At 35.7% G+C, this 26,798-nt stretch overlaps 2 protein-coding genes across 7 annotated transcripts in view; one reads left to right on the top strand and one right to left on the bottom strand.

The window, feature by feature from the left end:
• Positions 1-372: 372 nt before the first annotated feature.
• Suv39h2 (SUV39H2 histone lysine methyltransferase) lies at positions 373-25,475 on the top strand. 4 transcript variants are annotated; one of them, XM_047520020.1, is made up of 6 exons: positions 432-484; positions 3,146-3,291; positions 16,010-16,681; positions 18,278-18,424; positions 20,769-20,831; positions 21,627-25,475. In XM_047520020.1, exons 1-5 carry the CDS (start codon positions 442-444, stop codon positions 20,790-20,792), a joined length of 1,032 nt encoding a protein of 343 aa, XP_047375976.1. In that variant the 5' UTR covers positions 432-441; the 3' UTR covers positions 20,793-20,831; positions 21,627-25,475. The 4 variants fall into 4 exon arrangements, with proteins under 4 accessions (XP_047375975.1, XP_047375976.1, XP_047375973.1 ...); XM_047520017.1 differs by having other exon boundaries at positions 20,702-20,831; positions 21,627-25,444; XM_047520019.1 differs by lacking the exon at positions 3,146-3,291 and having other exon boundaries at positions 373-484; positions 20,702-20,831; positions 21,627-25,444.
• Dclre1c (DNA cross-link repair 1C) overlaps positions 16,469-26,798 on the bottom strand; it is a 41,384-nt gene continuing 31,054 nt past the window's right edge. For all 3 annotated transcript variants that reach the window (XM_047520014.1, XM_047520015.1, XM_047520016.1), the window contains one exon: positions 16,469-26,798. In XM_047520014.1, coding sequence (XP_047375970.1) covers positions 25,879-26,798 — 920 coding nt within the window. In that variant the 3' untranslated portion in view covers positions 16,469-25,878.

The raw sequence follows: 26,798 nt of genomic DNA, 5'->3' as shown, positions 1-26,798 counted from the left end.
ACGTGCGGTCAATTTTGAGACCTCGAGCTCCAGCGCAATGGAAGTAAATGGAACAGCGCTTAATTAGGCTCAGCTGTTTGAGAAACAGGACCGGGGAGCTTCCTCTACACTATAAAGTCGCTCTGCACGTTTCGGGTTGCGTAGCGTTCACGCAGTGCCTCAAAAGCGTAGCGTGGGAAGACTTGGCACTTGTGTTCCTGAACCCAGGAACTAATCGAGATCCTGAGGTGGGGGTCGGCCGCGCCTACTGTGCGTGGGGTTCGCCTCGCCCCACCCGCCCCGTGGGGCGCAGGCGCACTGGCCGCCACGGCCGGGGTCGGCCTGTGTGACGTCAGGACGCCTCGCACGTTCCAGCGCCCCAGTCCCGGCCCCCGAGTCCCGGGCGGGGGCGGGGCGTCGGGCCAGCTGAGCTATTCCGTCAGACCGCGCCAGTTTGAATGAATGTTCCACAAGATGGCGGCGGCCGAGGCCGAGGCGCGAGGAGGTGAGGTTGGAGCGCGGCCCCCGCCTTCCCGGTTCCCAGACACGCTCCCAAGGCTGGGCAGCCGGGCCGTCCCGCGGGACAGCAGGACAGCGACGTGGCGGGACGCCTTCCGCTGACAACCTGACCCCAGAATGCGCGCAGTAAGCGCCTACCTTCCCCGCTGGCCGCGACTCTTCTCCCGCCCGGCCCGCTGTCCTCTGGGTCTCGCCAGCTCGCGCCGGGGGGTGGGTGCCTCGAGAGCCCGGACGCGCCGGGCAACGGAGCCCGGTCTCCTACCATGAGCCACGAGCACACGGCCCCCGAGGTCCCGGGTCCAGGTGCCGTGGGCACGGCTGCGCTGAGCTCCTTTGTGGCGGTCTGAGTGGTGCGCGCAAGTGTGCGCGATGGCTTTTAAGTGGGAAGCGGGACCCCTCAATCACTGGTGTGATTGTGACCTCCTTATCCGAGGATGTGGGGCGGGAAGAAATTGGGGTTGAAGTGTGGTAAGGGAGTAAGGGAGGCTCCCCACAGTGCGGACACCCTAGGGGGTTCCAGTCGAAGTTGGAGAATCTCCTGGAAAGCGGGCATTTGAAGATGCAGCCTCTGGCTTTCGGTAACTTTCCTGCCCACCAGGAATTTGCGTGTTATTTATGTGGACGCTGAGGAATTAGCGCGCGTGCGTGCTTGTGTGTGCGCGTATGTGTGTGTGAGAGCGCGCGTGAGCGCGCGTGAGCATGTGCATGCATGTATGTCGCGCGCCCTTTGAAAGCCTGGAACTTTGAATGCATTCTGCAATTTAAAGGTGTTTTCAAGCTGTGTCCCTTGCAGTTTGTGACCTTATTACCCTTATCTCCACTTGCTTTAAGAATGGCGGGGTTTACCGTGAACTCGTGGAAGGATTTTGGTGGTAATGCAATATTTATCTAAGTCATCGAAATCCTTACTTCCATTATTATAGGCTCCCCCGCCCTTTATAAACCATTACTTTGCAGTTTTTTACACTTACATTTTTTTTTTTTTTTTTGAATTCTCAAATCCATCATGTCCTTCGAGGTTTCTGTTTGGAATCCTCAACTGGGTGTAAGTTTTTAGAAACAGGAGACAAGCACTTTGGGTAGCTAACAGTAGGAACCTCCTTTGCAAGTTAGTGATCAGCATAATGAGATTAACCTTACCCAAAGCATCCTCAAGAGTTTTCAGTGGAAATGGAAGGGACTCAAATTTTGGTGGATTTGTTGTTGTTTTATTTTGGGTGCTGGGGATTGAACCCGGGGGCACTTTATCACTGAGCTACATCCCCAGCCCTTTTTATGGTTTATTTTGAGACGGGGTCTTGCTAATTTGCCCAGGCTGGTCTTGAACTTGGGATTCTCCTGCCTCAACCAGTAGCTGGTATTACAGGTGTGTGCCACCAAGTTGGCCTTTTCCTTTGGGTTAGAATTATGAATCTTGGCAGGGAGTGGTGAAAATTGTGCTGAGTGATTTCTGACAAGTCCTTCTGTGAGTTGGGGAGGGTGAGGAAGGACTGTAGAAGTTAAATCAACTGTGTTCTCTCTTCCCTGGAATTTACCTCAAAACACCATAGGTTATGCTACTACCTTGGAGAGCTACCAAGTAAAGCTTGAGTTAATGATAAATTTTGTTTGGTAACCCCAGTTTTCTCCAATCCTCACATTTTTTTTTCCACATTGACACCCAGAAAGATTGAGACCTCACTGAATTCATGTAGTTGGCCCAACAAGGAATAGGGACAGAGGACTCTTGGCTCATCTAGTGCTTACCACCATGGTCACCATAAAACTGTTCACTAAATTTTTTGCTAAATAATAGTTTGTGTGATATTTTACATTCTTTGTGGTAACATACTGTTTACAGAAATTTGAAGGTAAAATCTGCAACACAATTAGTTTCTGGCTTCTGTAATGTTGATTATGAGTATGTCTGATACTCAGTTTGGGTATATGGATTATGCAAACTGAATACTTGGTGTTTTCTAATGCTCAACTTAAAAAAATGCAGAAAACGAGTATTACAAAAATCATTATACTCTCCATTTTTAGATTATAATCCTTGGTTTTATTCATCTTGATAACATACACCCAAATAATAAGTGGAGTTAAAATTTCATGTAGTATTCCAGAGTGGGAAAAGTAGGACATGTACTTTTTTGTAATTATAGAGCTATATTTCAGTTAGATTTCAGTTATTGTCCAGTTAGAAGAAATGAAAAAGTTACTTTTTAACCAATTATACTTGTATTTTAAAACCTATTTTGGATACATTTCTAATAACAAGTATGTTTTAGACATACTTATTTTCATTTTTTTGTTTTATTAAAACAGCAATTCTATGTAGAACATAACAGAAGTCATATATTAGCATGTTAACCTTTGCATTTGTATGTAAAAGTTTACAGACATGAAACATTTTGTTCATGGCTTAGCAAAAATTAATTGATGTCAGTTGATCATGGTAGGATCTAAATCCATGAGAAAATCTAAGAAAACCAGTTTGCCAAAATAATTCTTTACTTGAAAGCACATAATTGGTTTCTTGTCATATGGATTTTTAGACTATAAAATTGCCAGTTGAAGGGTGGGATTATAAAGGTTTTAAGTTTCTCTTTTTTGTTTTAACTGAGTAGCTATTTCATTGGTAAAGAATTCTATTTTCTTATTGTAGCTTGGTGTGTGCCTTGCCTAGTTTCACTTGATACTCTTCAGGAATTATGTAGAAAAGAAAAGCTCACATGTAAATCGATTGGAATCACCAAAAGGAATCTAAACAATTATGAGGTGGAATACTTGTGTGACTACAAGGTAGTAAAGGTAAGGCAAATATCTAGCTCCTTAAAAGAGACTTAATCACACGTCAGTATTTCCTATTTCTGTAGCATAAAAGAACTTTAAAAGTAAACAAAGCTCTTCTTAATGTTTAAAATATAACACCATGATAAATTTATATGTCCTGTCATCTATATTGCCAAGTAACATTGAGAGGATTTTGAAGCATAGAGTGTTCTTGCATTGGAATATTTTAAGGTGCTTCTACATCCAACTCTTGATTATCTCCAGGTGGATTACCAGAACAAAGGTTTTGCTCAGATTGACTTCTCCTGTCATTCCTTTTGTTCCTGGATTATAGTTGCCCACTATCACTTGAAATGAAGTTCCAACCAATTATAGTGTTACTGAATCTCCTCAAGAAATATCACCATTTGTGTTTCCTGCCATCATGTCAAACTCCAGATATTATGTGGTTCTATGGTACAGTAGTAAGGCCTCGATTTCAGCCATTTCTGGTTTTCATTTAGTACTTTACAGTGTTAGAAAACTCATTTGACTTCTCTGGGCTCCTTTTTATTCCTCTTAAAGATGAGTTGTTCTAAGACTTTTTTGCTCTAAACTTAAAACACTTTTTTGAGGTTCTTTTAGTTAAACCCAGGGCCTTGCACACATATAAGCAAGTGCTCTACTGTACTGAGCTACACTCAGCCCCTAAACCTTATAATTATAATTTTGAGTAATTTATCTGTGGCTTACCTCTGAAGAAGAACTCCATTCTGATCATTAATCAGTTCTTTCAGAAAAAGGAAAGAGGAATCTTGCTTTAATTCTTTACTTTTCTTTCATCTATATCGAATCAGTCACTAAATCTAGTTTTTTGAAATGTCCGTCTTCTTTGGTATTACTGCCTTCTCCCCTCAGTGGAACCTTATCAAACATTCTACCTACACTCAGCATCCTTCAACCTCTGAAACAGCCCAGCCATCTACCATCTCAGTTTCCAAGCTCTGGACTGATCAGTCTCGCTGAGAGTATCATATAATATTCATATCAGCTCCACTAAAGCATTCTTACATTACTCAATTCTCCTTGACAGACTTTTGTCTATTGCTTTCTTATTCATGTTAGCAGTTTCCCACTTTTATTTTCTGAACTTCCTTCTCTATCCTTTACTTTCTCATGTGACTGAAGGCTTCTACCTCAATGAAAAATAAGATCCTCAAGTCTGAACTTAATTTATCTTCACTACCAGTTATCTGTATCTTCACTCATTCTTTTCTTAGGAGGTATTGTCACGTTTATTATTCCTTCCTGTCCACCCTTCTAGAATTCTGCCTAGTCTGCAATGTCCTTTCCATATCAAGCTCTGTTTTCACTGATTTTTCTTAGTCAGTAAACATATTCAGATTTTCCCTAATCTTCAGAAATCTTCCTTTGACTTTGCCTCATACACGTACTTTCTATATTTTCCTTCTTTACTTCCCATTCATTTTTAACAGATTTGTTAGCTATAATTCACATACCATCATACAATTTTCCTATTTAAAGTGTGCAATCCGAATCTTTTAGTTTCCTCACAATTTTAGAACATTTTTCATTACTCTAAAGAGAAACCCTAAACCCCATACTAATTACCTCCCATATCTCCTTAATCACCTCTTCACCGCAGCTCTAGGCAATCACTTAATCTATTTTCTGTCTCTGTAGATTTGCCCATTTGGACCTTTCATAGAAAAGGAATAATAGTGTGTGGTTCTTTGTGATTGACTTCTTTCACTTAGCATGATGTTTTAAGGTTCATGTTGTGGCACATATCAGTACTATATAGTAATGTCACAGTTTATACATTTATCATTTGATGAATATTTGGGTTGTTTCCACTTGGGGACTGTTATAAATAATGCTGCTGTGAACATTCATGTATAAGTTTGTGTGGGTACAAGTTTTCATTTCTCTTGGAATGGAATTGCTAAGTCATGTTATTTCTGTGTTTAACCACTTGAGGAGCTCTCCAATCCCCACAAATCCTAAAGCACTACATTATCTTACTTTTCCATCAGCAATGCATGAAGGTTTCAGTTTCTCCACATCCTGACCAATATTGTTATTATCGTGACTTTTTTGATTATTACTATCTTAGTGGACGTGAGTTACATCTCATTGTGACTGATTTGTCTTTTTCTCAAGGCTAATGATGTTATTGGCGATTTGTATATCTTCTGTGGAGAACTATTCAGATCCTTTTTTCTTTAAAAAAAAATGGGTTGTTTTACTGAGTTGTAATTATTCTTTATATTCTGGATATGTCCTTTTCAAATATATATGATTTGCAAAATTTGTCTTCCATCCTTTGGGTTGTCTTTTCTTTTTCTATTAATTTTTTAACTGACTTTATTTTGATTTGTGCCCCTGGCAATTAACTTTCTAATTACCAACTCTGGAGACCTCAAATCTTACTATTCTACTTTACCACATTTAACACCATTGACTACTTTTTCTGCTTTAAAACTCTTTGTCTATAGAAAGACTCCTTAGATTCAAATTCTGGTTCTGTCATTTATTGTGTGGTCTTCATCAAGTTAGAGCCTTTCTTTCAGTTTCTTCATCTATGAAATGAGGATAGTTATAGTACCCAACTCAGGGCATAATTAACATTAAATGAACTAATGTAGATTACTTAGAACAGACTGACATTTACTTCTAGTAATTATATCATCATTTGTAATTGATATCTCTATTCCCACTCCTTTTCTCCACCCATTTTTTTTCTTTTTCTCTTCAACGTTCTTTAGGAATCTTTTGCTGTCGCTATCCATCCTTCTTCTGAAATATACTCTCCAAGGCTCTGACCTTGGCTGTCTTCTCACCTTTAGTTGCTCTCTAGGTGACCTCTTTCCCAGTGGTTTCAACCTAGATCTTGATTCCTGAATCTTTTGGAGGCCTCAACTCCCAGGCATCATTTCAAATTGCATACCCTACAGGCATCCTAGTTAACACATTTGAAACTGCCCATTTTCTTCCCTCAAATCTGCATCCTATGCTGGAGATCCTTGTCTTCATTAACTGAATCCTAAATACTTCCAGGTTCTTTAATTTCATACTTTAATTCTTCCTTCCTTCTTATCCTCTAAATCTAATAGGTGATCAGACTGTTACCTCTTCCTCTCTTTTCCTGTTCATTCCTGTTATACGTCCATAGAAAGAATAGATTACCTAGGGAGTCTGTGCTTCCTTTGGTGTTACCAAGATTCATTCTCGCACAGAAGTGAGTGCTCTAGTGCAGTTTCAGATAGTTTTTTGCTGTTTAGTTTCTCCTTACTCTATCAATCCATTTTCTTGATTTGGAATGAGTAACCTTATTTGCTCATTTATTTTCTCAACATCTCACCTAATATTCCATAGTCTACTCCTAGCACAAAGTTTTAATCTAAAAGCCAATATTACTTCAACATACTTCCACCTTTTTCTTCTCTTTCATATATTCAGAGTAGGTGAAAGAACTTATAACCCTGTCCTTTTCCCCTGTGGCTTCTTCCACTTAGCGCATAGAAGACACTGCCTCAGTACCGTATTCAACAGTGCCATTTCAGTTGTTTCTTAAACCCAGCTCTCATTGCTTTAGCCATTTTAATCATTCCTTGTTGCTTACCAGTTTAGTCTGATACAAATATTTGTACATTATCTCATAGCTAAGATTTACTGAGCACCTACTATGAGCCAGGTACCGTTCTAATCATTGTAAACATAACTTAAAAACAGACATAGCTTATATTCTTTGAACACTTTGTGCACCTTTGTGTCAGTGATTATGAGTTGAATTGTCTTGCTTCAGTCATTTCTCTAATCCCCACAATCATTATTAGACCAGACCTTTTTAACTTCATGCTTAGATTATAACAGACTTTAAATTAGACTAATGTCTCCTATTTCTTTTTCCCATAGACTCAACAAATTATGATGCTTGAACTAAAGAAGAAACATGTGTTTTCTTGTGTGTGTCCAATACTACATTAGTCATTGAGGATATAAACATTAATAAGAAACAGTTACTCATTTAAAGAATTTATAGCATATTAAGAAAGATTGACAAGTAAATAATTCATTGCAGTAAGTGCTATGGCAAACATCATTACAAGATCTCTTGAGGTACACATAGATCACAGAAAGCTTCCCAAAAGAAATTATGTCCAAGTGGGGCTGGAAATGATAAATTCTGTAATTCTGTATGTCTTCCGTCTAAAGAATAATGTGGTAGGAAGTAGGAGTAGGAAAGAATGAGAGATGAAAAAGATATTTCAATCATCTTAAGGCAGTGGGGACCCAATTGAAAAGTTCTAAAATAAGTGACATCAGATTTGTAGTTCAGAGACTTTTTTCACTACAGTGAAGAGAGTAAATTGGCAGGAAGGAAGTAACACATGCCTGACTACATGTTCTAAAGTTCTGTTGTAGGCAAGAAATGATAGTGCTTGAACTAAATATTGATGATGGCCTTAAAGAGAGGTAGTGAAATTTATTTTTAAAATTTTTATTTATTTTGGTAAGATGGTAAAATTTGCACACCCAGTTTACAGTTGGGGTAGTGGTGCTTGCAGTGAGAGAGTCATATCTAGAAAATACAGGGTTTTTGTTTTGTTTTGTTTTTTTAACTGTTTCTGTTTTGTTTTTAGCTGTAGATGGCACAATACCTTTATTTTTATGTGGTGCTGACGATCATACCCAGTGCCTCCCACGTGTGAGGAAAGCACTCCACTACTGAACTGAAAAATAATAGGTTTCTGACTTGGGGAGAAATGGTGTAGATAATACTACTGTTCACCAGGATCTAAGAATATGGGAGAAGAACCTAGATTGGGTTTGGGGAATAAAACTGAATATACTTTAAGTAGAAAGTTAGAAATGTGGTTCTACATGGAGAATGAGATTGAATTGGAAATAGACCTTGGAAGTAATTGACAGAAAGATAGTGAATGAACTCATGGGAATGGAAATTGCTATTCATTATCTCAACAGATATTTATTGGCCATCTACTGTGTCCTGGGCTAGGAACTAGGAATCTCAGCAATGTAGGACATGGGGGCCTAGTCCCTGCCACTACATATTTTATCTGTTAGTGAGATAAAGAATGCTTAGAACAAAGTATTAAGTGCTCATTCAAGGTACTATAGTGGAGGTAAGTACTAATGTAACAGAAGGCTCTAACTTATCCTGGAGAGACTGAGCAGATATCACTGAGGAACTGATGTTTAAGCTGATGTCCTAAAGAATGGAAAGCTGGATAGGGATGATCTTGATGCCAAAAACTGCCTGATTTCTTCAAGGAATAAAACATGTGAGTGAAACATAGCAAGAAGGAGTGAGATGAGACTGGAAGATTGGCAGGACTCAAAAGTGCAATGCCTTTGTAGGCCAGCAAAAGGATTTTTTTGGACTTCATCTTAAGAGCAATAGGGAACTATTAAGTAGATTTAGATGGGAATGGCATGATGAGATGTATGCGTAGAAAATATTACTCTGGTTGTTGTGCCCTGAGTGGAAAAGGTGGTAAGAACCTATTGCAGTAGTCCAAGCAACACAAATGTAAGAAAAGTAGAACAAGGACTATATGACAAAACCTGAGCAGTAGAAAAGGGTATTATCAAAGAGACTCAAACAAACTGGCAAAAAAGATAGTGAAAAAAAAAAAACTGGAAGAGTAATCATGGAAGCTTGAAGAAGAGATTATGTCAACAACAGTATTGAACAGTGGGTCAGAGATGAACTATAAAGGATCTATTGTAGTTAGTAGTAAAAAGGCCATTGATGCCCTTACTTTCTGTGGCATGGATAGAAGAGCCAAAAGAATTAGAGTAAATTGAAGGAATAAGAAAGTAGAGTCAGGTAGTATAGATAATTCTTCTAAGAATCCTAGCTTTAAAGAAAAGGAGAGAAAAGGCAAGATAGGACATAAGAGTATTTATAACTTTAAATTTTTTTATTTAAAAACATCTGGGTAATATATGCTTGAGATTGAAAAAAAATGAATATCTGAAAGGCTACATACTGAAATCTTTTACCCCGTGACCAAGTTTGAGCCTCTCACTCTTAATTTAATGTCTTTTAGAGATTCCATAACATATAGAAGCATTTATATCTCAAAAGAGGTTTTATTTTGCTTTTAAAAATAGTAGTGTGGGAAAACTGAAGAGACGGGAGAAGAGAAATAATTGATAAGATATATCTGTTTTATTGTATCTATGCCCACATGCTCTGTAGTTGCAGATCCATGGACCGCAAGAGCAAAGGTTATATACTACTGAAGATAGTGGAGGTGATAGTGGGGTGGGGGACATTGAGCAAAGTAGGAGATCTGAAATGGCCAAGTTGGGAAGTGGAAAGAATGCTGTCTGGCAGAACAAAAGGGTTCTTACTATTAATACTATATCAGGGGTCTAGTTGAACTTAACGTAAATTGTAGTCTTAGTCTGGATGGATGGTGATTTTTTTTTTTTTTTTTTTTTCCTACTGAAGTGTTCTGCCATATTACCCATTCATACAGAGTAATTTTTGACAGAACTGTACTTACTTAACCTACTTGGCTTAGCAGCAAAGATTGAGTGCCCATTACACATTGATGGAGTTTTTCCCTAAGTAACAAATATTACCCACAGCTTTGTGTGTGTGTGTGTGTGGGGGGGGGGGGTGGTAACCAGGGATTGAACCTAGGGGTACTGCACCACTGAACATCTCTAGCCCTTTTTATTTTTCACTGTGAGGCAAGGTATCTCTAAGTTGCCCAGGCTATCCTTGAATCCTCCTGCTGAAGCCTCCCAAGTAAGCTGGGGTTATAGGTATGTGCCACTATTCCCGACTGCCTTGATTTCTTAAAGTATACAACTACTTCTATGACTGGCACAAACTAACAGGATAGTCCACATCCAACAATAGGTTAACATTTCTGAAAGACTGATTGCACCTAGAATGGCTTTCAAAGAACTACAATAATACAGAAATCATTAAACTACAACCCAAATTTTAGACCACATGGACCTTTTTTTTCTCAGTGCAGGATCTCTAACCCACATATAGTTCCTTCTCTGTCAGCTACTGGCATGAAATCCAATGACTTCTGTTGTCCATAATAGTTCTCAACTGTGCTCTTGCAGAACCAACCACTGGTGTTTGTCATAGTCATATTCAGGCTGTTCTGCCACTGAGGGTGATTATTTCAAAACGGGGAAAAAAGTGAATGGGGAGATGGAAAAGTTTTTGTCCTTTGTCATATGTACCCACAGTTTTTATTTAAAGTTTTGATGTTTGCTCCTAAATGTTGGCTATAGACAGTTAACAGGTAACAGAACTATTGCTGAGAAACCATGAATTGCTAATTCCAGGTTAAGTTGATCTGTTCACATTTCTTTTAAGAATTCATATAGTTCTGATTTTTATATTATATGCATATAGATAGTCATTTTTTTGTTATACATTCAGAAACATAGTCAAAGTCTAAGATGGTGGATAGTTGTGCTTGTTCTGGTGCTGTGAAGAACAAAATTCCATCCCTTCTCACAAATAGTATATGGTTTAAATCGGAGATGGGGAAACAAAACTGGATATGGTGCACATACTTAGAATCCTAGCAACTGAGGAGTCAGAGGCATGAAGATCACAGGTTTAAAGCCAGCCTGGGCAAATTTAGCAAGACCCTATCTCAAAATAAAAATCAAAAGGTCTGGGCATGTAGCTCCGTGGTAGAGTGCCCTTGGGTTCACCTAGTACCAGAAGAGGGAGGGAAGAAGGAAAGGGGAACACAAGGGAGTTGGAAATGATCAGTTCTTGGGTGAGAGAAGCAGGAAGGACTTCACAGAAGTGGTTAACATTTGAGCTGTTCTAAAGTAGGTTTCTCTACATATAAAAAAATAATACTGAAATATATATTCACTAGGCAAATTGAGAGGCCATTCTAATCAGGGAGAATTTTGTGAACAAAGCAGCAAAAAGGTATGAAAAAATCTTGTATATTCAAGCAGTAGCACTGGGTCAGTATGGCTAAAGGGTAGTGTATGAATGGGGCTATAATGGGAGATTGGGCCAGAATGACAGTGGATCAATTTTAAGAATAGCTTCCTTTGTTATAATAGAAAGTTTGAACATTATAGGCTGTGGGGGAACAATTAAATTAACTTTTTTTTTTCTTAATGAGGAAAACTTTATCAAGAAGGATAGACTAAAGTGCTGTCAGGTTGGAGGCAGGGAAACTAATTGGAAGATTAATGTGATAATCAAGGCAGAACTTGAGGGCCAGAAGTAACTAAAGCTACAGTAATAGAGATGGACAGGAAGAAGGAACTTGAATTGAGAGGGAATTGAAATTGCTTTCCTGTTTTTTAAGCTTGTGTGAAAAGGTAGAAGGGTAATATTCACCATGATGAGACATGCAGAAGTAATCAATTGAGGGAGGACACTGGTGAATTCCATGCAGATAGCTTGCTTTAAGAATGTTTTGGTGCTGAGCACAGTGGAGTGTACCTGTAATCCCAGTGACCTGGGAGGCTGAGGCAGGAGGATTGCAAGTTTGAGGCCAGCTTCAGCAAACTGGCAAAGTGATAAGCAACTTAGACCCTGACTCAAAATAAAAAATAAAATGGGCTGGGGATGTGGTTCTGTGGTAAAACACCTCTGTGTTCAATCCTCAGTATTAAAAAAAAAAAAACAACTTTTGGACATCAAGTAGGCTGTTGGATATAAGGGGTTGGAGATAGTGTTTTGGGAATCATCAGCATATAGTTAATAATTATTATTGGTGTAGCAAGGTTGCCCAGAGAGAGTATTTATAGAGATTTTTTTGTTTTGTTTTTTGTTGCTTTTTAATATTGTAGATGGACAACAATACCTTTCTTTATTTTTACATGGTGCTGAGGATCGAACCCAGGGCCTCACATGTGCTAGGCAAGCACTCTACTGCTGAACTAGAACTGTAGTCCCTTGTTTGTTTGTTTTTTTAATACCAGGAATTGAACCCAGGGGTGCTTAACCACTGAGCCACAACTGCAGCCCTTTTTATTTTTTTGAGAGAGGGTCTGTAAGTTGCTTAGGGCCTTGCTAAATTGCTGTGGCTGACTTTGAACTTCTGATCCTCCTACCCTAGCCTCCTGAACTGCTGGCATTATAGGTGTGTGCCACCATACCCAGAATAGAGGAATTCTTAACCTAGAATCCAAACACTCTGAAATTACTCAAAATGCTATATATCTGACATTAGCTATAGAAAGGACCATAGCTTTCAACAGATTATCAAAAGGCATCAACACTTTTTTAGTGTAAAAAGGGTCAAGGACAGGTCCTGAGTATCTGCATGAAGTGATGGACAGAGGACGCAATCTCAGCAAAGAAAGAGAAAAGAAACAAGAATGAAAAGAATACCATGGTATTTAAGCCTAAGGAATGGTCAGGCAGTGCCTGCTGCTTCAGAGAGCTCCAATTAGGTGAGGATTGAAGAACTCATTGGTTTGGCAATTAGATTAATAAACTTGTTCCTAATTAACTGGTGGAGTTAAATGTACTTAGAAGCCCTCTCAGAAACACCATGAGTTCTAAGAATTGTAAAGTTGATTGACCAGCTCAAATTCCTCAACCTTGAAAATATTCAAGGTTGTCTAAAATTTGCTGCTCCTTAGCATTGGTTTTATCTTGATTTAGATTTAACATTCTGAACTTTAAAGCCAGACAAATCCACCTTTTAACTGTTTTTAGACATGCAAATCTTAGCTTCAGGCTTTTGCTTGTTTCTCATTCTGCCTGCCATGCTCCCTACCAACAAATTCTATCAGTCTTTTACAGTATAGTTGGTTCTACTTCCTCTGTTCCCTTTATCTGAACTGTATTGCTTTCCCTCTTTATATTCTAGTGGTATTGCTTGCCTTTTTTGTTTTGGCATTGAAAATTGCACTGCTCGCTATTTCACATATTATTGCCTTCTTTTCCCAATTACATTTTACTACTAAAGGCTTGTAATACCTTATATTTCATCATGCCCCAGTTACCAAACTTGCATATATTTGTTACACATACTAAAATATTTGTATTTGATTTAAGCCAAATATAGTGGGGGGGAAATGTCTTTAAAAAATTCATATGATGCATTCCAAATTACATAGGAATTTGAGTCATTTTTACCACTGTATGCCATTTCTGAAGGTCATCAAGAGTTGATTACATATCAGAATAAGATACTGATATATAAGCCCATGAGCCTTTTGACTTGGAATTTAAAGTTATTGAATTAAGTGGATTTGTTTCTTAATTTTTCTCTGTAAAATTATTTTTCAAAATGGAAATGTCTTTTAGATTTTAAAAGTAAAATATGCTTGTAAAATGTCTACAGACCACAGATAAAATATTACTAATATTTCTATATTATTTTGCCAAAGGCATTCATATTTTCTAAGTATACTTACTCCCATAAATTAAGTAGGTACCAATGTGGTCAACATATAAAATTTAGTCACTTAAGTGCAAGATTAAACAACAGGATAAATTAAGTTTGAAGTAATTTTCAGAGTTAGATGTTATTAGTTTTTACTGGATGATAATTTAACCATCTGACTTAAAGCCTGTATTTCTGTTTGTTTTCTGTCAACATTTGGCATAAGTCAGAACTATTGTAGGAAAAATTGTAGCAGGAAAAAAAAAAGACATGGTTGCATTGCTGGCATCAAAAAGATTTAAAACTTAAGGGTGATACATGTTAGATATTGCCAAATGGATTTCATATCTGCTTCAGTATAAACAGATACCTGCTAACGGCTCAAGATTGCTGTTATCTAACAGGAGGGAGAAATCTTTAGATCTTAGGCTCAATTTGACAAACTACTTCGTCATACATCTAGTCCTTTTCCTCCACCCCGCATTTGGAACTACAGTTATTTATTCAACGAAATACAGTTTTCGGTCACATTCTTAGACCATAATTTGGTACATATTTAACAGAAATGTATATATACCAGTTTTCAAAAAGAAAGTTCTTTTTATTCACAAGAATTACTGCTTGTTGAGTAGAATAAAATAAAACATTAAGATGTAGATAATGAGGATAAAATGAGCTCAGTCATGAATGTGTCACCAGTGTTCCTCATTCCAATTTGTGTCTTCAGTAGTATGCTAGGGAACACATAGCCTAGACCTTCTAGGTTGTCATTTATAAATTGTGCTTAGGAGCTTGCAGAGTAGCTCAGTGGTGGAGTGCTTGCCCAGCACTTTGGTTGGGGGAAGTGAGGGAATTAATGAATACTAAAATAACTCATATACATACTTTATAATAAAAATTTTGCTAAAGTTTTCAGGGAAAGGCAGATTTATCCCAATTAAGTTTTTTCAGTGTCCCATGAATTAGATGATAATTAGAAATTGTCAAATGCAGTTTAATCACTTTCACATTTCAGAAGCATTTTATTAGCTTATTTTACCTTAGGGCATGTGGGTATATGTTAGTTATTCCAGAGGACAAGAAAAAGGCAGTGAGAGACTTGACTTCAGAATTTATACCCTTACTTACATTTCTTTTTTATCAATTTTTGGTACTGGGGATTGAACCCCAGAGGCACTGTACCACTGAGCTACATCCCCATCCATTTTTATTTTTTATTTTGGGATAGATCTCACTAAATTGCTTGGAGTCTTGCTAAATTGCTGAAGCTAGTCTTGAACTTCAGATCCTCCTGCCTCAGCCTCCCGAGTTGCTGGAATTACAGACTCGCTGAGCCTGGCTTAACTGCCTTTTAAAAAGAGAAAGTTAAGGAACAAAATATTGCCTGTTTTAAGAAAAGAAATATAGTACTGGGGTATAAAAAAGACAAAGATTCCAAGTAACATGATAACCAACATCAGTCTGAGTAATAAATCAAAATTTGACCTGGTGGCTGGAGTGCCTGCTATCTGATTCATTCAGTTTGTTATGGGTAACTCTAAATAAGCCTAGAATTCTCTAGAATAGTGTCATCCAATAGAAATACAATGTAAGTTGTGGATGTCTTAAAATCTTCTTAGTAACCATATTGGACAGAGTAGAAAGAAACAAATGAAATTGCTTTCAATAGTATATTTAATCCAAAATATGCAAAATATTTCAACATGTGATCAGTATTTTTTTTAAACTTAGAGGTATCTTACTCTCCCCTCTGCACCAGGTCTATAAAATGTTTATACTTAAAGCACTAGTGTGTTTATACTTAAAGCATATTTCAATTCATACTAGCCACATTTCAGGTTCTCAGTAACTGAACAGTGACTTTATTGGACAGTGGGTCTTTAGGATGTCTAGGAGATGAGTGTCCATGACATTAAGAAATATAATTTCCCTTATGTCTAGTTAACAGTGTTAAGTTCTGGACCTTAGAGAAAGCCTTCATCAATGCTAATCAAGTATGCCAGTAACATAAGTCACAGATAGTTAGCTTTTGGACCATATATTTCCATGATCAAGATAAATACTTTTATATTTATCCTAATAACTGTTTAGTCACATATTCGTAAATTTCACCTCTGTTTTTCTCTAGGTAAGACTTTTTAACCTTTTGTCAAACATGTTATGTCATATATAAATTCTGTTTTATGTGATATAAAGAAAATAGTTTATATGATTTGAACTTCAACTGATAGAAACTTATCACTACATATTCTGACCTATTATCAAGAAAAATGGTAATGGTAGCTTACTCTAAAGTGTTTAATTATCTTAAATAATTTGTCTTAATCTGATTGCATTTTCTTTTGCATTTTAAGGATATGAAATATTATCTTGTAAAATGGAAAGGATGGCCAGATTCTACAAATACTTGGGAACCCTTACAAAATCTCAAGTGTCCGTTACTGCTTCAGCAATTCTCTAATGACAGGCATAATTATTTATCTCAGGTAAAGAAAGGCAAAGCAATAATTCCAAAAGACAATAACAAAGCTTTGAAACCTGCCGTTGCTGAGTACATTGTAAAGAAAGCCAAACAAAGGATAGCTCTGCAGAGATGGCAAGATGAACTCAACAGAAGAAAGAATCATAAAGGAATGATATTTGTTGAAAATACTGTTGACTTGGAGGGTCCACCTTCAGACTTCTACTACATTAATGAATACAAACCAGCTCCTGGGATCAGCTTAGTCAATGAAGCTACATTTGGTTGTTCATGCACAGATTGTTACTTTGAGAAATGTTGTCCTGCTGAAGCTGGAGTTCTTTTGGCTTATAATAAGAACCAACAAATTAGAATCCCACCTGGTACCCCCATCTATGAATGCAACTCAAGGTGCCGATGTGGACCCGATTGTCCCAACAGGATTGTTCAAAAAGGCACACAGTATTCACTTTGCATCTTTCGAACTAGCAATGGCTGTGGCTGGGGTGTAAAAACACTTATGAAGATTAAAAAAATGAGTTTTGTCATGGAATATGTTGGAGAGGTACGTTCAGTTTATCACATAATGTTTGTGTAAGGCGTATATTTTTTTAAAGTTTTTACCTCAGTTAACATAAATAGTTGATATATCATTTGCAGATATAAAAAATTTTCAGGTTTAGGAGAAAGGTTCACAGGTAATAAAAATGTAAACTTTTAATTTTACATTTGAGCAAAAATATGCAATGGCAAGTTGATACAGCCATTTTTCAACACCCATCTATAGTCATTGAACATAGTATATTTTAAAATGTGACAACCAGTTTTCTGTTTTATAGTTTCATTGATAAGAAAGTCAGACCTAAACTCATTGATTTTGAAACCTTAAAGTTATAATTTACTTAATTCATTTGACCAAATATGGTTAAGTTTGGCAATACTTATTTTGAATCAACATGAAAAATAGAGTAGACAAACACTTTATTGTAAAAATGTACACAGAAGCATTTATTACATATATAAGAAAATCAAACTGCATCTGAAACTCAGATACTTTGAACTGTAGACCATTCTCTGAATGACCAAATATCAAATTTATATACAGACCATATATAAATATAAAAATAATATTCATCATACGTCACGTACTATTCTAAGCATTTTATTATATGAACTCAATCCTCTTAGTTTGATGAGGTAGAACTATTACCTACATTATTAGAGAAACTGAAATATAGAGAAATTGAGGAAAGACACATAGATTATATTGTTGTAAAGAAGGATTAGGATTCAGAGTGAGTGCTGTTGACTGTACCACACTACTTAAAACGGAGTGGTGGTTTAAGCTGGTACTAGACACATGAGTGTGGTTTGCTTGCCTGGGATTGTCAAATCTGACTGGTTTCTGTAGACTTCTAGGATTCTGAAATTAGATGATATTCTTGTTTCGATCCTTGTATTTTTAGACAATGGCAGATTATTACAGATCATTATTCAAGAACCTGGATCTTATACATTTTTTTTTTGTAAACACAGCCAAATTTGGTCGATAGCAGGAATCACTTTAGACATTTTTGGTTTATTGAACTGAGGTTGTGATAAAGTTTTGTTCCTACGAGCAGAACTGCAGATGATGTTTTAGGGGTCCCAGGGCCTCATACATAGAAGGCAAACACTACTTGTTAAATCTCCAGCCCCTGGATGATGGGTTTCCAGGCACAGAATTTCATGATACATTTTGTACAAAACAAAACTTTTTGTTGACTACAATTTTAACATATCTTCTCTTCTGTTTGTAACAAATTTCCATTTGTAACTGCATGCAGATTAGTTATAGGAAAAATTGGCCTTCAAAGCACATTTGGAAAATACTTATTTTGTTTTAGATAGGTATAGTTACAGCTTTTTGAACAGCCTAATAATAATGAAAGTAATGCAGTGTTTCAACTTGTTTCACATTTTATTTAAAGTCATTCTTTTTTCACCACCTTCATTTTCCCTGCCTCTTTCATCTAGCTCTTAATTCATGTTGAATGTTTGTTTTGATAATACCTGAATTTCTTTTTTAAACATTTGTAGGCATTAATATATTGATAGTCTATGAATGAATGTTTCTTCAGTTCAGCAATAGCTACATAATATACTATAGTTTTTTATCTAGGTAATCACAAGTGAAGAAGCTGAAAGACGGGGGCAATTATATGACAACAAAGGAATCACATATCTCTTTGATCTGGACTATGAATCTGATGAATTCACAGTGGATGCAGCTCGATATGGAAATGTGTCTCATTTTGTGAATCACAGTGTAAGAAGAAATGCTTAAATTATAGATAAGACAAATAATTCAACTTAGTACTACTTTTAATTAATTCCTATGGTTGAAAAATAATTATATTTAAACATAATCCTTTCAAATTATTTTAATGTGAGGTCTCCTCTGTTAAATCATGGTATTATTGCTGTATTAGGAAGATCAACATTGGGTGTTTACCAAATACCACATTTTTCCAGTCTTTACATATGTTACTTTCCTTAGTCTTTTCATTAACTTTATAAGGTAGGTATTTACCTTCATATCAGAGAAGAAATTAGTGAATGAGAATTAAGAAATAAAACACTCCGAAACCACTTGCAACTATATGTAACTCTGACTTCAAGTTAATATAACTAAATTTTGGAACATATAGTTCTTATCCACAGTTTCTCTTTCCACATTTTTGGTTATCCACAGTCAACAGTCCAAAAATATTTAATAAAAGAGTTCAGAAATAAATAACTCTTAAGTTTTAAATTGATTCCATTCTGGTCAGTACAGTGAAATTTCTTAACTGTCCCACTATAACCTGCCCAAGACTTGAATCATCATATGCATTATCAGGTATATGCTGTCTGCTCGTTAATATTTGGTAGCTGTCTTGGTTTATGAGATGTATGATCACAGTATCTCAGTGCTTGTGTTCAGGTAACCATTATTTTACTTAATGGCCCCAAAACATAAGAGCAGTGATGATAACAATTTGGATATGCCAAAGAGAAACTGTAAAGTATGTTTTTTTAAGTGCAAAGGTAGAAAGTACAATAAGATTTTGAGAGAGAGATTACATTTACATATATGTAATTGTTCTACTTTAGCTATTGTCACTCTTGCTATGCATAACTTATAAATGTATCATAAGTCTGTGTTTAGGGACAAAACCTAGTAAAGATAGGGTTTGCTACTATTTATGGTTTCAGGAACCCACTACGGTCTTGGACCATATCTCCCATGGATAAGGGAGGACTACTGTATTTTCTTAAAATGTAAGCATGTTAACTTTTTTAAAAATAAAATTTAAGGATTTATAGAGTATTAAAATAGTTGGGGCTTTTTCTCTTCCTAAGTTATAAATTATTCTTCCTTAATTTTTGTGTTTTAAAGAACTTAAAGCTGTAATTATAATTCCAAAATCTTATCCTCTGAAAAACATTTCCAAAAATAAGTTAATTTGGGGACACCTTCTAAATGCCAGGTATATAGGGCTAGTGAGTTTGATATCTCCATTTTATAGACAATATGTTATAGTTAATAAGAAAAGTGTGTTTTGGAGAGTAAGTTGTACAGCTGACCTCATAAACCATGGTAACTTAATGGGTTGCATAACAAGAAAATGACATGTGATTATCAGTGAGAACATGAGAGAGCTTCTGACCTTCTTGTTTTGTGACTTAAACTTTGACTTTAAAGAATTTTTTTCTGAATGATAAATTAGAGATGGTCATCCTTCTGTATCTCAGAGGATTCGTTCCAGGACCCCCTGTAGGTACTAGAATCCCGCAAGTTCCTTTATATAAAATGGTATATAGTATGTGCACATCATTTTTTATACTTGGAATAATCTGTAATACCTAATACAATGTAATGTTTTGCTATGTTGTTTAGAGAATGACAAAACAGTCTGTACATGTTCAGTACAGATGTAATTTTTTTCTTCAAACAATTTTGATCTGCCAGTGTTTGAGTCTGTGGATGCAGATTGCACCAACAGCCAACTATATTCCCAAAGCACTTATTCTATTCAGTGACAATTAAATGCTTAACTTGATTTCATAGTATGATTCCTTAGATCTTTCTTCTTGGATATTCCATAATTTCATGTAGAGTCCCCAAAATATTGACCAATTCTGAGCAAACATTTTAAGCAGTGAAACTCCATACAATATAAAATTTGAGTTCCATTTTACTGATTTGATTTTTAAAATACCATTATTCTGGTTCTTTAAAGTGTATGACCTACTGAGAATAGTGATAGGTGAAATAGTGTTAAATGGGATTTGCATTAAAATTCTCCAGGAAAAAAATGTTGGGACTAAAAGAAGATGGGCAAACTTGTTAATAATTGTTGAAACTAAGGAGATATTTGTGGATTTATTGTATTATTTTCTTTACTTTTATGTATCTTTGAAAATTTTTTATATATGAAAACTACTTTTGTACATCAACTTAATTTCCAGTAAAACTTAAAAAATACATTGGGAAATTAAAGGTGTAAAAGACCTTGTTCGCATCACTTTTACTTAAATGGGTTCTAACGTTCCTTTTTAGTGTGACCCAAATCTTCAGGTGTTCAATGTTTTCATTGATAACCTCGATACTCGTCTTCCCCGAATAGCATTATTTTCCACGAGAACCATAAATGCTGGAGAAGAGCTGACTTTTGATTATCAAATGAAAGGTATGATTTTCATGTATAATTTCTTTGGTGTTAGTTGCAATATGAAGAACCAAAATAAGAAAAGACCTTAGATCATCTGCACCAAACTAACATTTAAAGATGAAAGAAATCAAGGCTATAAGAGTTCCTTGTTTTAAGATTCAAACTTATCTCCTTGTCTGGGGAATGGTGTCTTCTACATTATGCTTTTTTCAGAACTTCCATTTTGGAAACCAATTTATTATAACACCTTTTCATTACTATACTGCTTGTATTTTAAAATTATAAGCCTACATTTCTGAATTTTTAATAACTGATGTTTCTTCAGAAGTTTGAAATTATGATTTCAGTCACATAGGAGCTTATTCCATTCCTTCTTGAATCTGAATTTTAAAAAGAACATTTGCTTTATTGTGACAATATGAATGTTTTTCCCTTTTTTTTCTAAGAATGGTGTCCTTTACATAGTCATGGCTTGACTTGACTTTATTTGCTCTTAATATATGAAAAGAACTAGTATATATTGGGGTTTCTCAGTTAAGTTTCAGTGTTGCAGAGACCCATTCTATCAAATGTGGCCTAATAACCTAAATTTTACCTCTTATCTAGCCTACACCATCCTTTTAAAGCAATGAATTGTCTCTGAACATTCTTATTTATAAATACAACAGGAAAATTTTATTTCCTTGAGAGTAAACTTACTCTAGTGATCTTGAATAAGTTTGTACCCTTGCTAGCTACTTTAAAACTAATAGAAAAGTAGAATTTCATTCTAAATTGTCTTCACTCTCTCCTGTTTTTCTTCTGTATATTCAGGTTCTGGAGATGTATCTTCAGATTCTATTGACCATAGCCCTGCGAAAAAGAGGATCAGAACTGTATGCAAATGTGGAGCTGTAACTTGCAGAGGTTACCTCAACTGAATTTTCAGGAAATAGAGCTGATGATAATAGTTTGTTTTTTTCTAATGTTAACACTTTAAAAAATAAGTATTTTGGGACTCTTTCTTATTATCAGGATTATACTTATGTTAATTTACAATTCATGTTTCAAGACATTTGCCAAATACATTACTGTTGTTTCTGAAGAGGACACAGGGTCATATAACGTAATTTGAAATATACATATTTGGTGGTTAGACATCAAACATGGAAGACAAACTATGGCTCAGCATATGCATACTTATGAAGTTTGTGTAAACAGAGAAATGCTCCCTTCACTGTTGGAAAGTGTTAAACTGATAAGGTAATGATTGCTGAGATGAAAAATTCATCTTCCCATATACCTTGGTTTCAAAGAAATAGTTGATTGAATTTGGGCAGTGTACAAGTTCTATTTTTGTTACTATATTATTCCTGTTTCATACTGATATTTTGAGACAAATTAGGTGATGCTGAATTTTTTTTACTCCAGTTTTCTACTTTTTCATTAAAACATTGGCATCTTCATGATATAAAAATTAAGATACAAAATTAAATGTAAAAATTTTTAATTTCAGCTTGATTTCATATTTTGAAACAGTCTAGACCATTATGAAGTCTGTATTTCTCAATCTGAAATTCTTAAAAAGATTTTTAATCCTATAGAAGAAATGTTTCCAAAAAGTCCTAAGTCCAGAATGACTGGCTATTATGCTTCCTTGAAAGGACAGTACAGTTATGTCAGCGGGCTTTTTGGAGTGCCATGCAGGGGAAATGGAGCACTTTAAGAACTCCACTTAGCATCAAACAGGAGATCCATGTTGAGTATCTCTGGTCTAAACCTTGGAACAAGAGATAATGTATCCTACAATTACATCCTTTCAATTTCAGGCAGTTTTAACATTTCCTTTCCACCAGATTTAATTATTTTTATATTTCCTGCAGGTTCTTCTTAAAAAGTAATCTATATTTGAACTGATACTTGTTTTATACATGAATTTTTTTAGATATGCTAAAGCTAATATAGGCCAAAGTGTATGCCTGAATTGAGACCTTTTATTAATAATGACTGAATGGAAAGATTTCCCCCATGTATAGTAAAACCTCAATCAGGAAAACTTTTCATCTCTGATTCTGGGATTTCTAATCATGGTGTCCAACATGAAGATGCCACAAATCTAGCTTTCAGTATTCCTAATTAAGTCCTACCTATGCTCATTGCTCTAGGCTTTAATGATCTACAGTAAGCTGGGGTAAAAGTGAACTGAATTCAAGAATGTAGTACTTTCAAATATCTTGATTCTTAACCCCTTTTTTGTACTTTATTATTCACTATATTGCTATCACATGACTTTGCTCTTTCATAATGTAGGATAAATTGTTTGCATGTTTGGAGTCTCATAGTGTCTGCTAACCAAAAATTACAGAATGTGTCAAGAAAAAATATATTTTTTAATAGCATTTCTTGTGTTTTCTTTATGAAAAAATTTAGTTACATGGTGTCAATGGTGAGAAAGTATCACAGATTTACAGGTTGCCCCAGGTGACCAAGCTTGCTTTGAATTATCATTTTCATAGGTTTAAAGGTTTAATTTTTTAAAAAATGTTTTTATTTGTAGATGGACACAATGCCTTTATTTTCATGTGGTGCTGAGGATCAAACCCACTGCCTAACGTGTGGTAGGCAAGAGCTCCACCACTGAGCTACAACTCCAGCCCAAAGGTTTAATTTTTTTAGTCATTAATTTACTATCTAGTTATTTGATCTCATCTACTGTCTGAGTTTTTAAAAAGGTGTAAAACTAGAGGACAAAGGGAAAAAGACTTTTGTTTTGTCCTAATAGAAATTTAATGGGCCTTTGAGATTGTGAGTACTTGTGTTACCTTTATGTTAAAAAGCTAAACTTAGGCAGTAAAATAATAGGAACTATAGAAATGAAGTTGTTAGGGACTTTAACTATTTTAATCAACATTTAGTTTCTTCATTTTGATTTCCTAAAGACATGAGAATTTATTCTCAATACATTGCAGGTATTCAAGGGTAACAACATATTTGAAGTATAAATCTGCAAATTGTAAGACCATCATTTCCATTATCTGTATAGAATTGTAATGTACGATTGGTAATCTCAGGGGTTTTTCTCCAGATTTTCAAAATTGAGACTGCACTGTTTAGTTCAGTTTCTCCTTAGCAAAATAAATTGTTTGGCATTTGATATTCTATTTATCAAGGCTCAACTTTGCATTTGAATGTTTCCAGTAGCCTATAGAAAGGTACTGATAACATTCCTATCTACTGATGAGATTAACCAAAGGTTTCTATACAGTTCCTCTATGGGTTCATGCATTTGAATATTAGAAGTACAGTTGAACATCCATTTAACACAATATGGACAGATAATGTATATTTGAAATTATTTGTGTTATTAGTTACCAGGTCCTTAAACTCACTAAGTTTGCCTTGAAATGCAAAGGAATTTTAGAATTTAGAACTAATATTCATTGACTAAGGCTTAGACCCTTTATGTGTATACACATGTACTTTGCATAAATCTAGAAGGTTGGTGCCATCATCCCTGTGTAATACCTAGGGTAGCAGGATTAGACTGGTTAGGTAATAATGTGCCCAAGATCACCAGCTGCTAGGCTGAAAACTTTACTTATTTTATAAGTATTTAATCTTCAACTTCAGGGATACTTAAAAAAAAATTCTACTCTCAAAGTATTTAGTTCCTGGGATTCAACTTTTTTTCACTTTCCCTTTTAACAGTTCTTGAAATAAAAAAATCAAGTAGCAACTAAGTTAGTCCTGCCCATTTTTATGCTGTTTTTGAAATGCTTAAGAGCAGAGATTATAAAGCCAAGTTGCTTGTGTTTGAATCCTGGCTTTACCCCTTACTAGCTATGTGAACTAACCTGTGTGCCTTAGTATCCTGTCCCTCAAAGGGCAGTTATAAGAATTAAAGCATATGTATGTGTATAAAAAACTTTTTCACAGAATAAGCACTATGTACAAGTTCTATTACTCAAAACCTCTGCATTAAAAATCTGATAATCTCTACAAGTATGTTGATCAGTCTGTACTGCTTAGCCCTTGAATTCAGCCAGCATTTTTAAGACATGATAAAATGTGATTATAAAATGCTAGGAACATATTCAGAAGAATGTTTATAGGTATTTTTTGTATGCCTATCTTGAATCATAAGGTATACTATTAAAACCAAGTCTTCAGTATTAGTGAATATATACAAACATATAGTCACTGTAGTCTGGTGGATCCAGTACTACTTTCTGGTGTGATTACTATGCAGCATGATGATGATCATTGTCAGTTTGATCTACAAATTGTGAGATACCACAAGAGTTATGTTTCAGCTTTTATCAGTGTGTGAAATGTTAGCATACTGAATTGAAGTATTTATGAATGTTTGTAAAGCTTTATTGAATTCTCATAATAGAAGCACTGTTGAACTTAATGACTCAGAGCATACAGTCATTTAATTCATTAGCATTTTCTTTTACATTCTTGTTTTACCACTGTATTCAGACCAAGGGTATAAAGTGGTAGAACATCTTTTGAGAGTAATAAGGTGATTCCCTCCCATAACCATCAATTTATTGTGATAGATTCAGTTATTCTAATTTAAATTCTTTTTATGTCTTGGTGAAAAGAGTTGTGGTCTGCAATTAGGTGGAGTGTTCTATAAATGTCACTTAGATCCAGTTGACTGTATTTATACTAGTTCTCTTACAAAGAGAAGAATGTTAAAATCTAATTGTACATTAATTTGTTTTTCCTTTTGTTTTTGCTTCATGTATTTTGAATCTGTTAAGTACATACAAACTTAGGATTCTTCTGTCTTCTTGGTAACCAGAACCTTTTATTTGGAAACTGGTATTTATATAGTTATATAGTTACTCCAGCTTTTAGAATTTTATTTACATGGTGTATCTTTTTTCCATCCTTTTAACTTATTATTTGAACTAAGTTTCTTATAGACAGCATGTAATTGGGTTATTTTTGTTTCCCCAGATGTCTTTTCATTGATGTGTTTAGACGTTTACATTTAGTTCTACCATCTCATGTGCTTTGTTCCTTTGTGGTTATTTGAAGATTAAGTATTCCATTTAAATTAATCTTTGATGTTTTAAATATCTAAGAGTGAACATTTTCTTTCAACTACTATACTCTCACCTGTTGCCATTTTCTCATATAAATAGTATAAATGCTCTTGTTTAGGTAGCTCCACTTCTGGAGTTGAGGGAATTTCAAAATCAGAGGAGCTCTGTGAATCTGCCTGTGTGCTAAGATTTAGTGACCTGTTTTTCTCAGGTATATGTTTTCCACCACTCAGAGTAGTTGGTTCTCCAACAGTAGGAGTTGTAGTTACTTCCAGATCTCTGCTTTTTAAATCAGAGTAAGTATCCTTTGGGCAAAGTACATTTTGTTCCATCTGAGAAGTAGGAATATTTTCTTTGTCTTTTGGTCTGTAGGCACCTTTGTTCAAAGTGGTAATATCCCCAATGTTTTTCTCTTGGGAAGATAACAAAACAGTATCAGATTGGCTATCCCATCCTTGACTTCCTTGTTCCGTTATGTGTGTTGACTGAGAAGAATTCTGGGAGGAGATGTGGGTTGATTCTCCATCAGAGTCGCTGAAAAGCTTGGGTGACTGAGATCCTCTTGTCTCTGTGGAGGAAGGAAAGTTTTCCAAACCCTCATCTGTGATGTCATCTTTTCTTTTAAAGAATACTTCCCACTGTGGTACATCCACATCAGCCTTTTGCTGGGGAAGTGTTACAGGGCCCACATCTTCTTGCATTGAAGATAGGATTTCTGATTCTTCTTCACTTTCACTGTTAGATTCTTCACAATCTATAAAATTGGTCAAAAGAGAGTTTTGTATCCTCTCTGTTTTGAAACATCCTGTGCTTTGTCTGAGTTCTTCAGGCTGGTTTTGTGATATTACAGTCATTGAAAATACCTCAGGGTGAAGAGTTAGCTGGTATGGAACCTTGTGCCTTAATGGTACTGGCAGAGGGTCATCAAAGAGTTCATCCTCCTCTT

The sequence above is a fragment of the Sciurus carolinensis genome, chromosome 12, assembly GCF_902686445.1.
Source record: "Sciurus carolinensis chromosome 12, mSciCar1.2, whole genome shotgun sequence".
NCBI lineage: Eukaryota > Metazoa > Chordata > Mammalia > Rodentia > Sciuridae > Sciurus > Sciurus carolinensis.
Note: the sequence above shows the minus strand (reverse complement) of the source record. Positions and strands in the feature narration are given on the sequence as shown.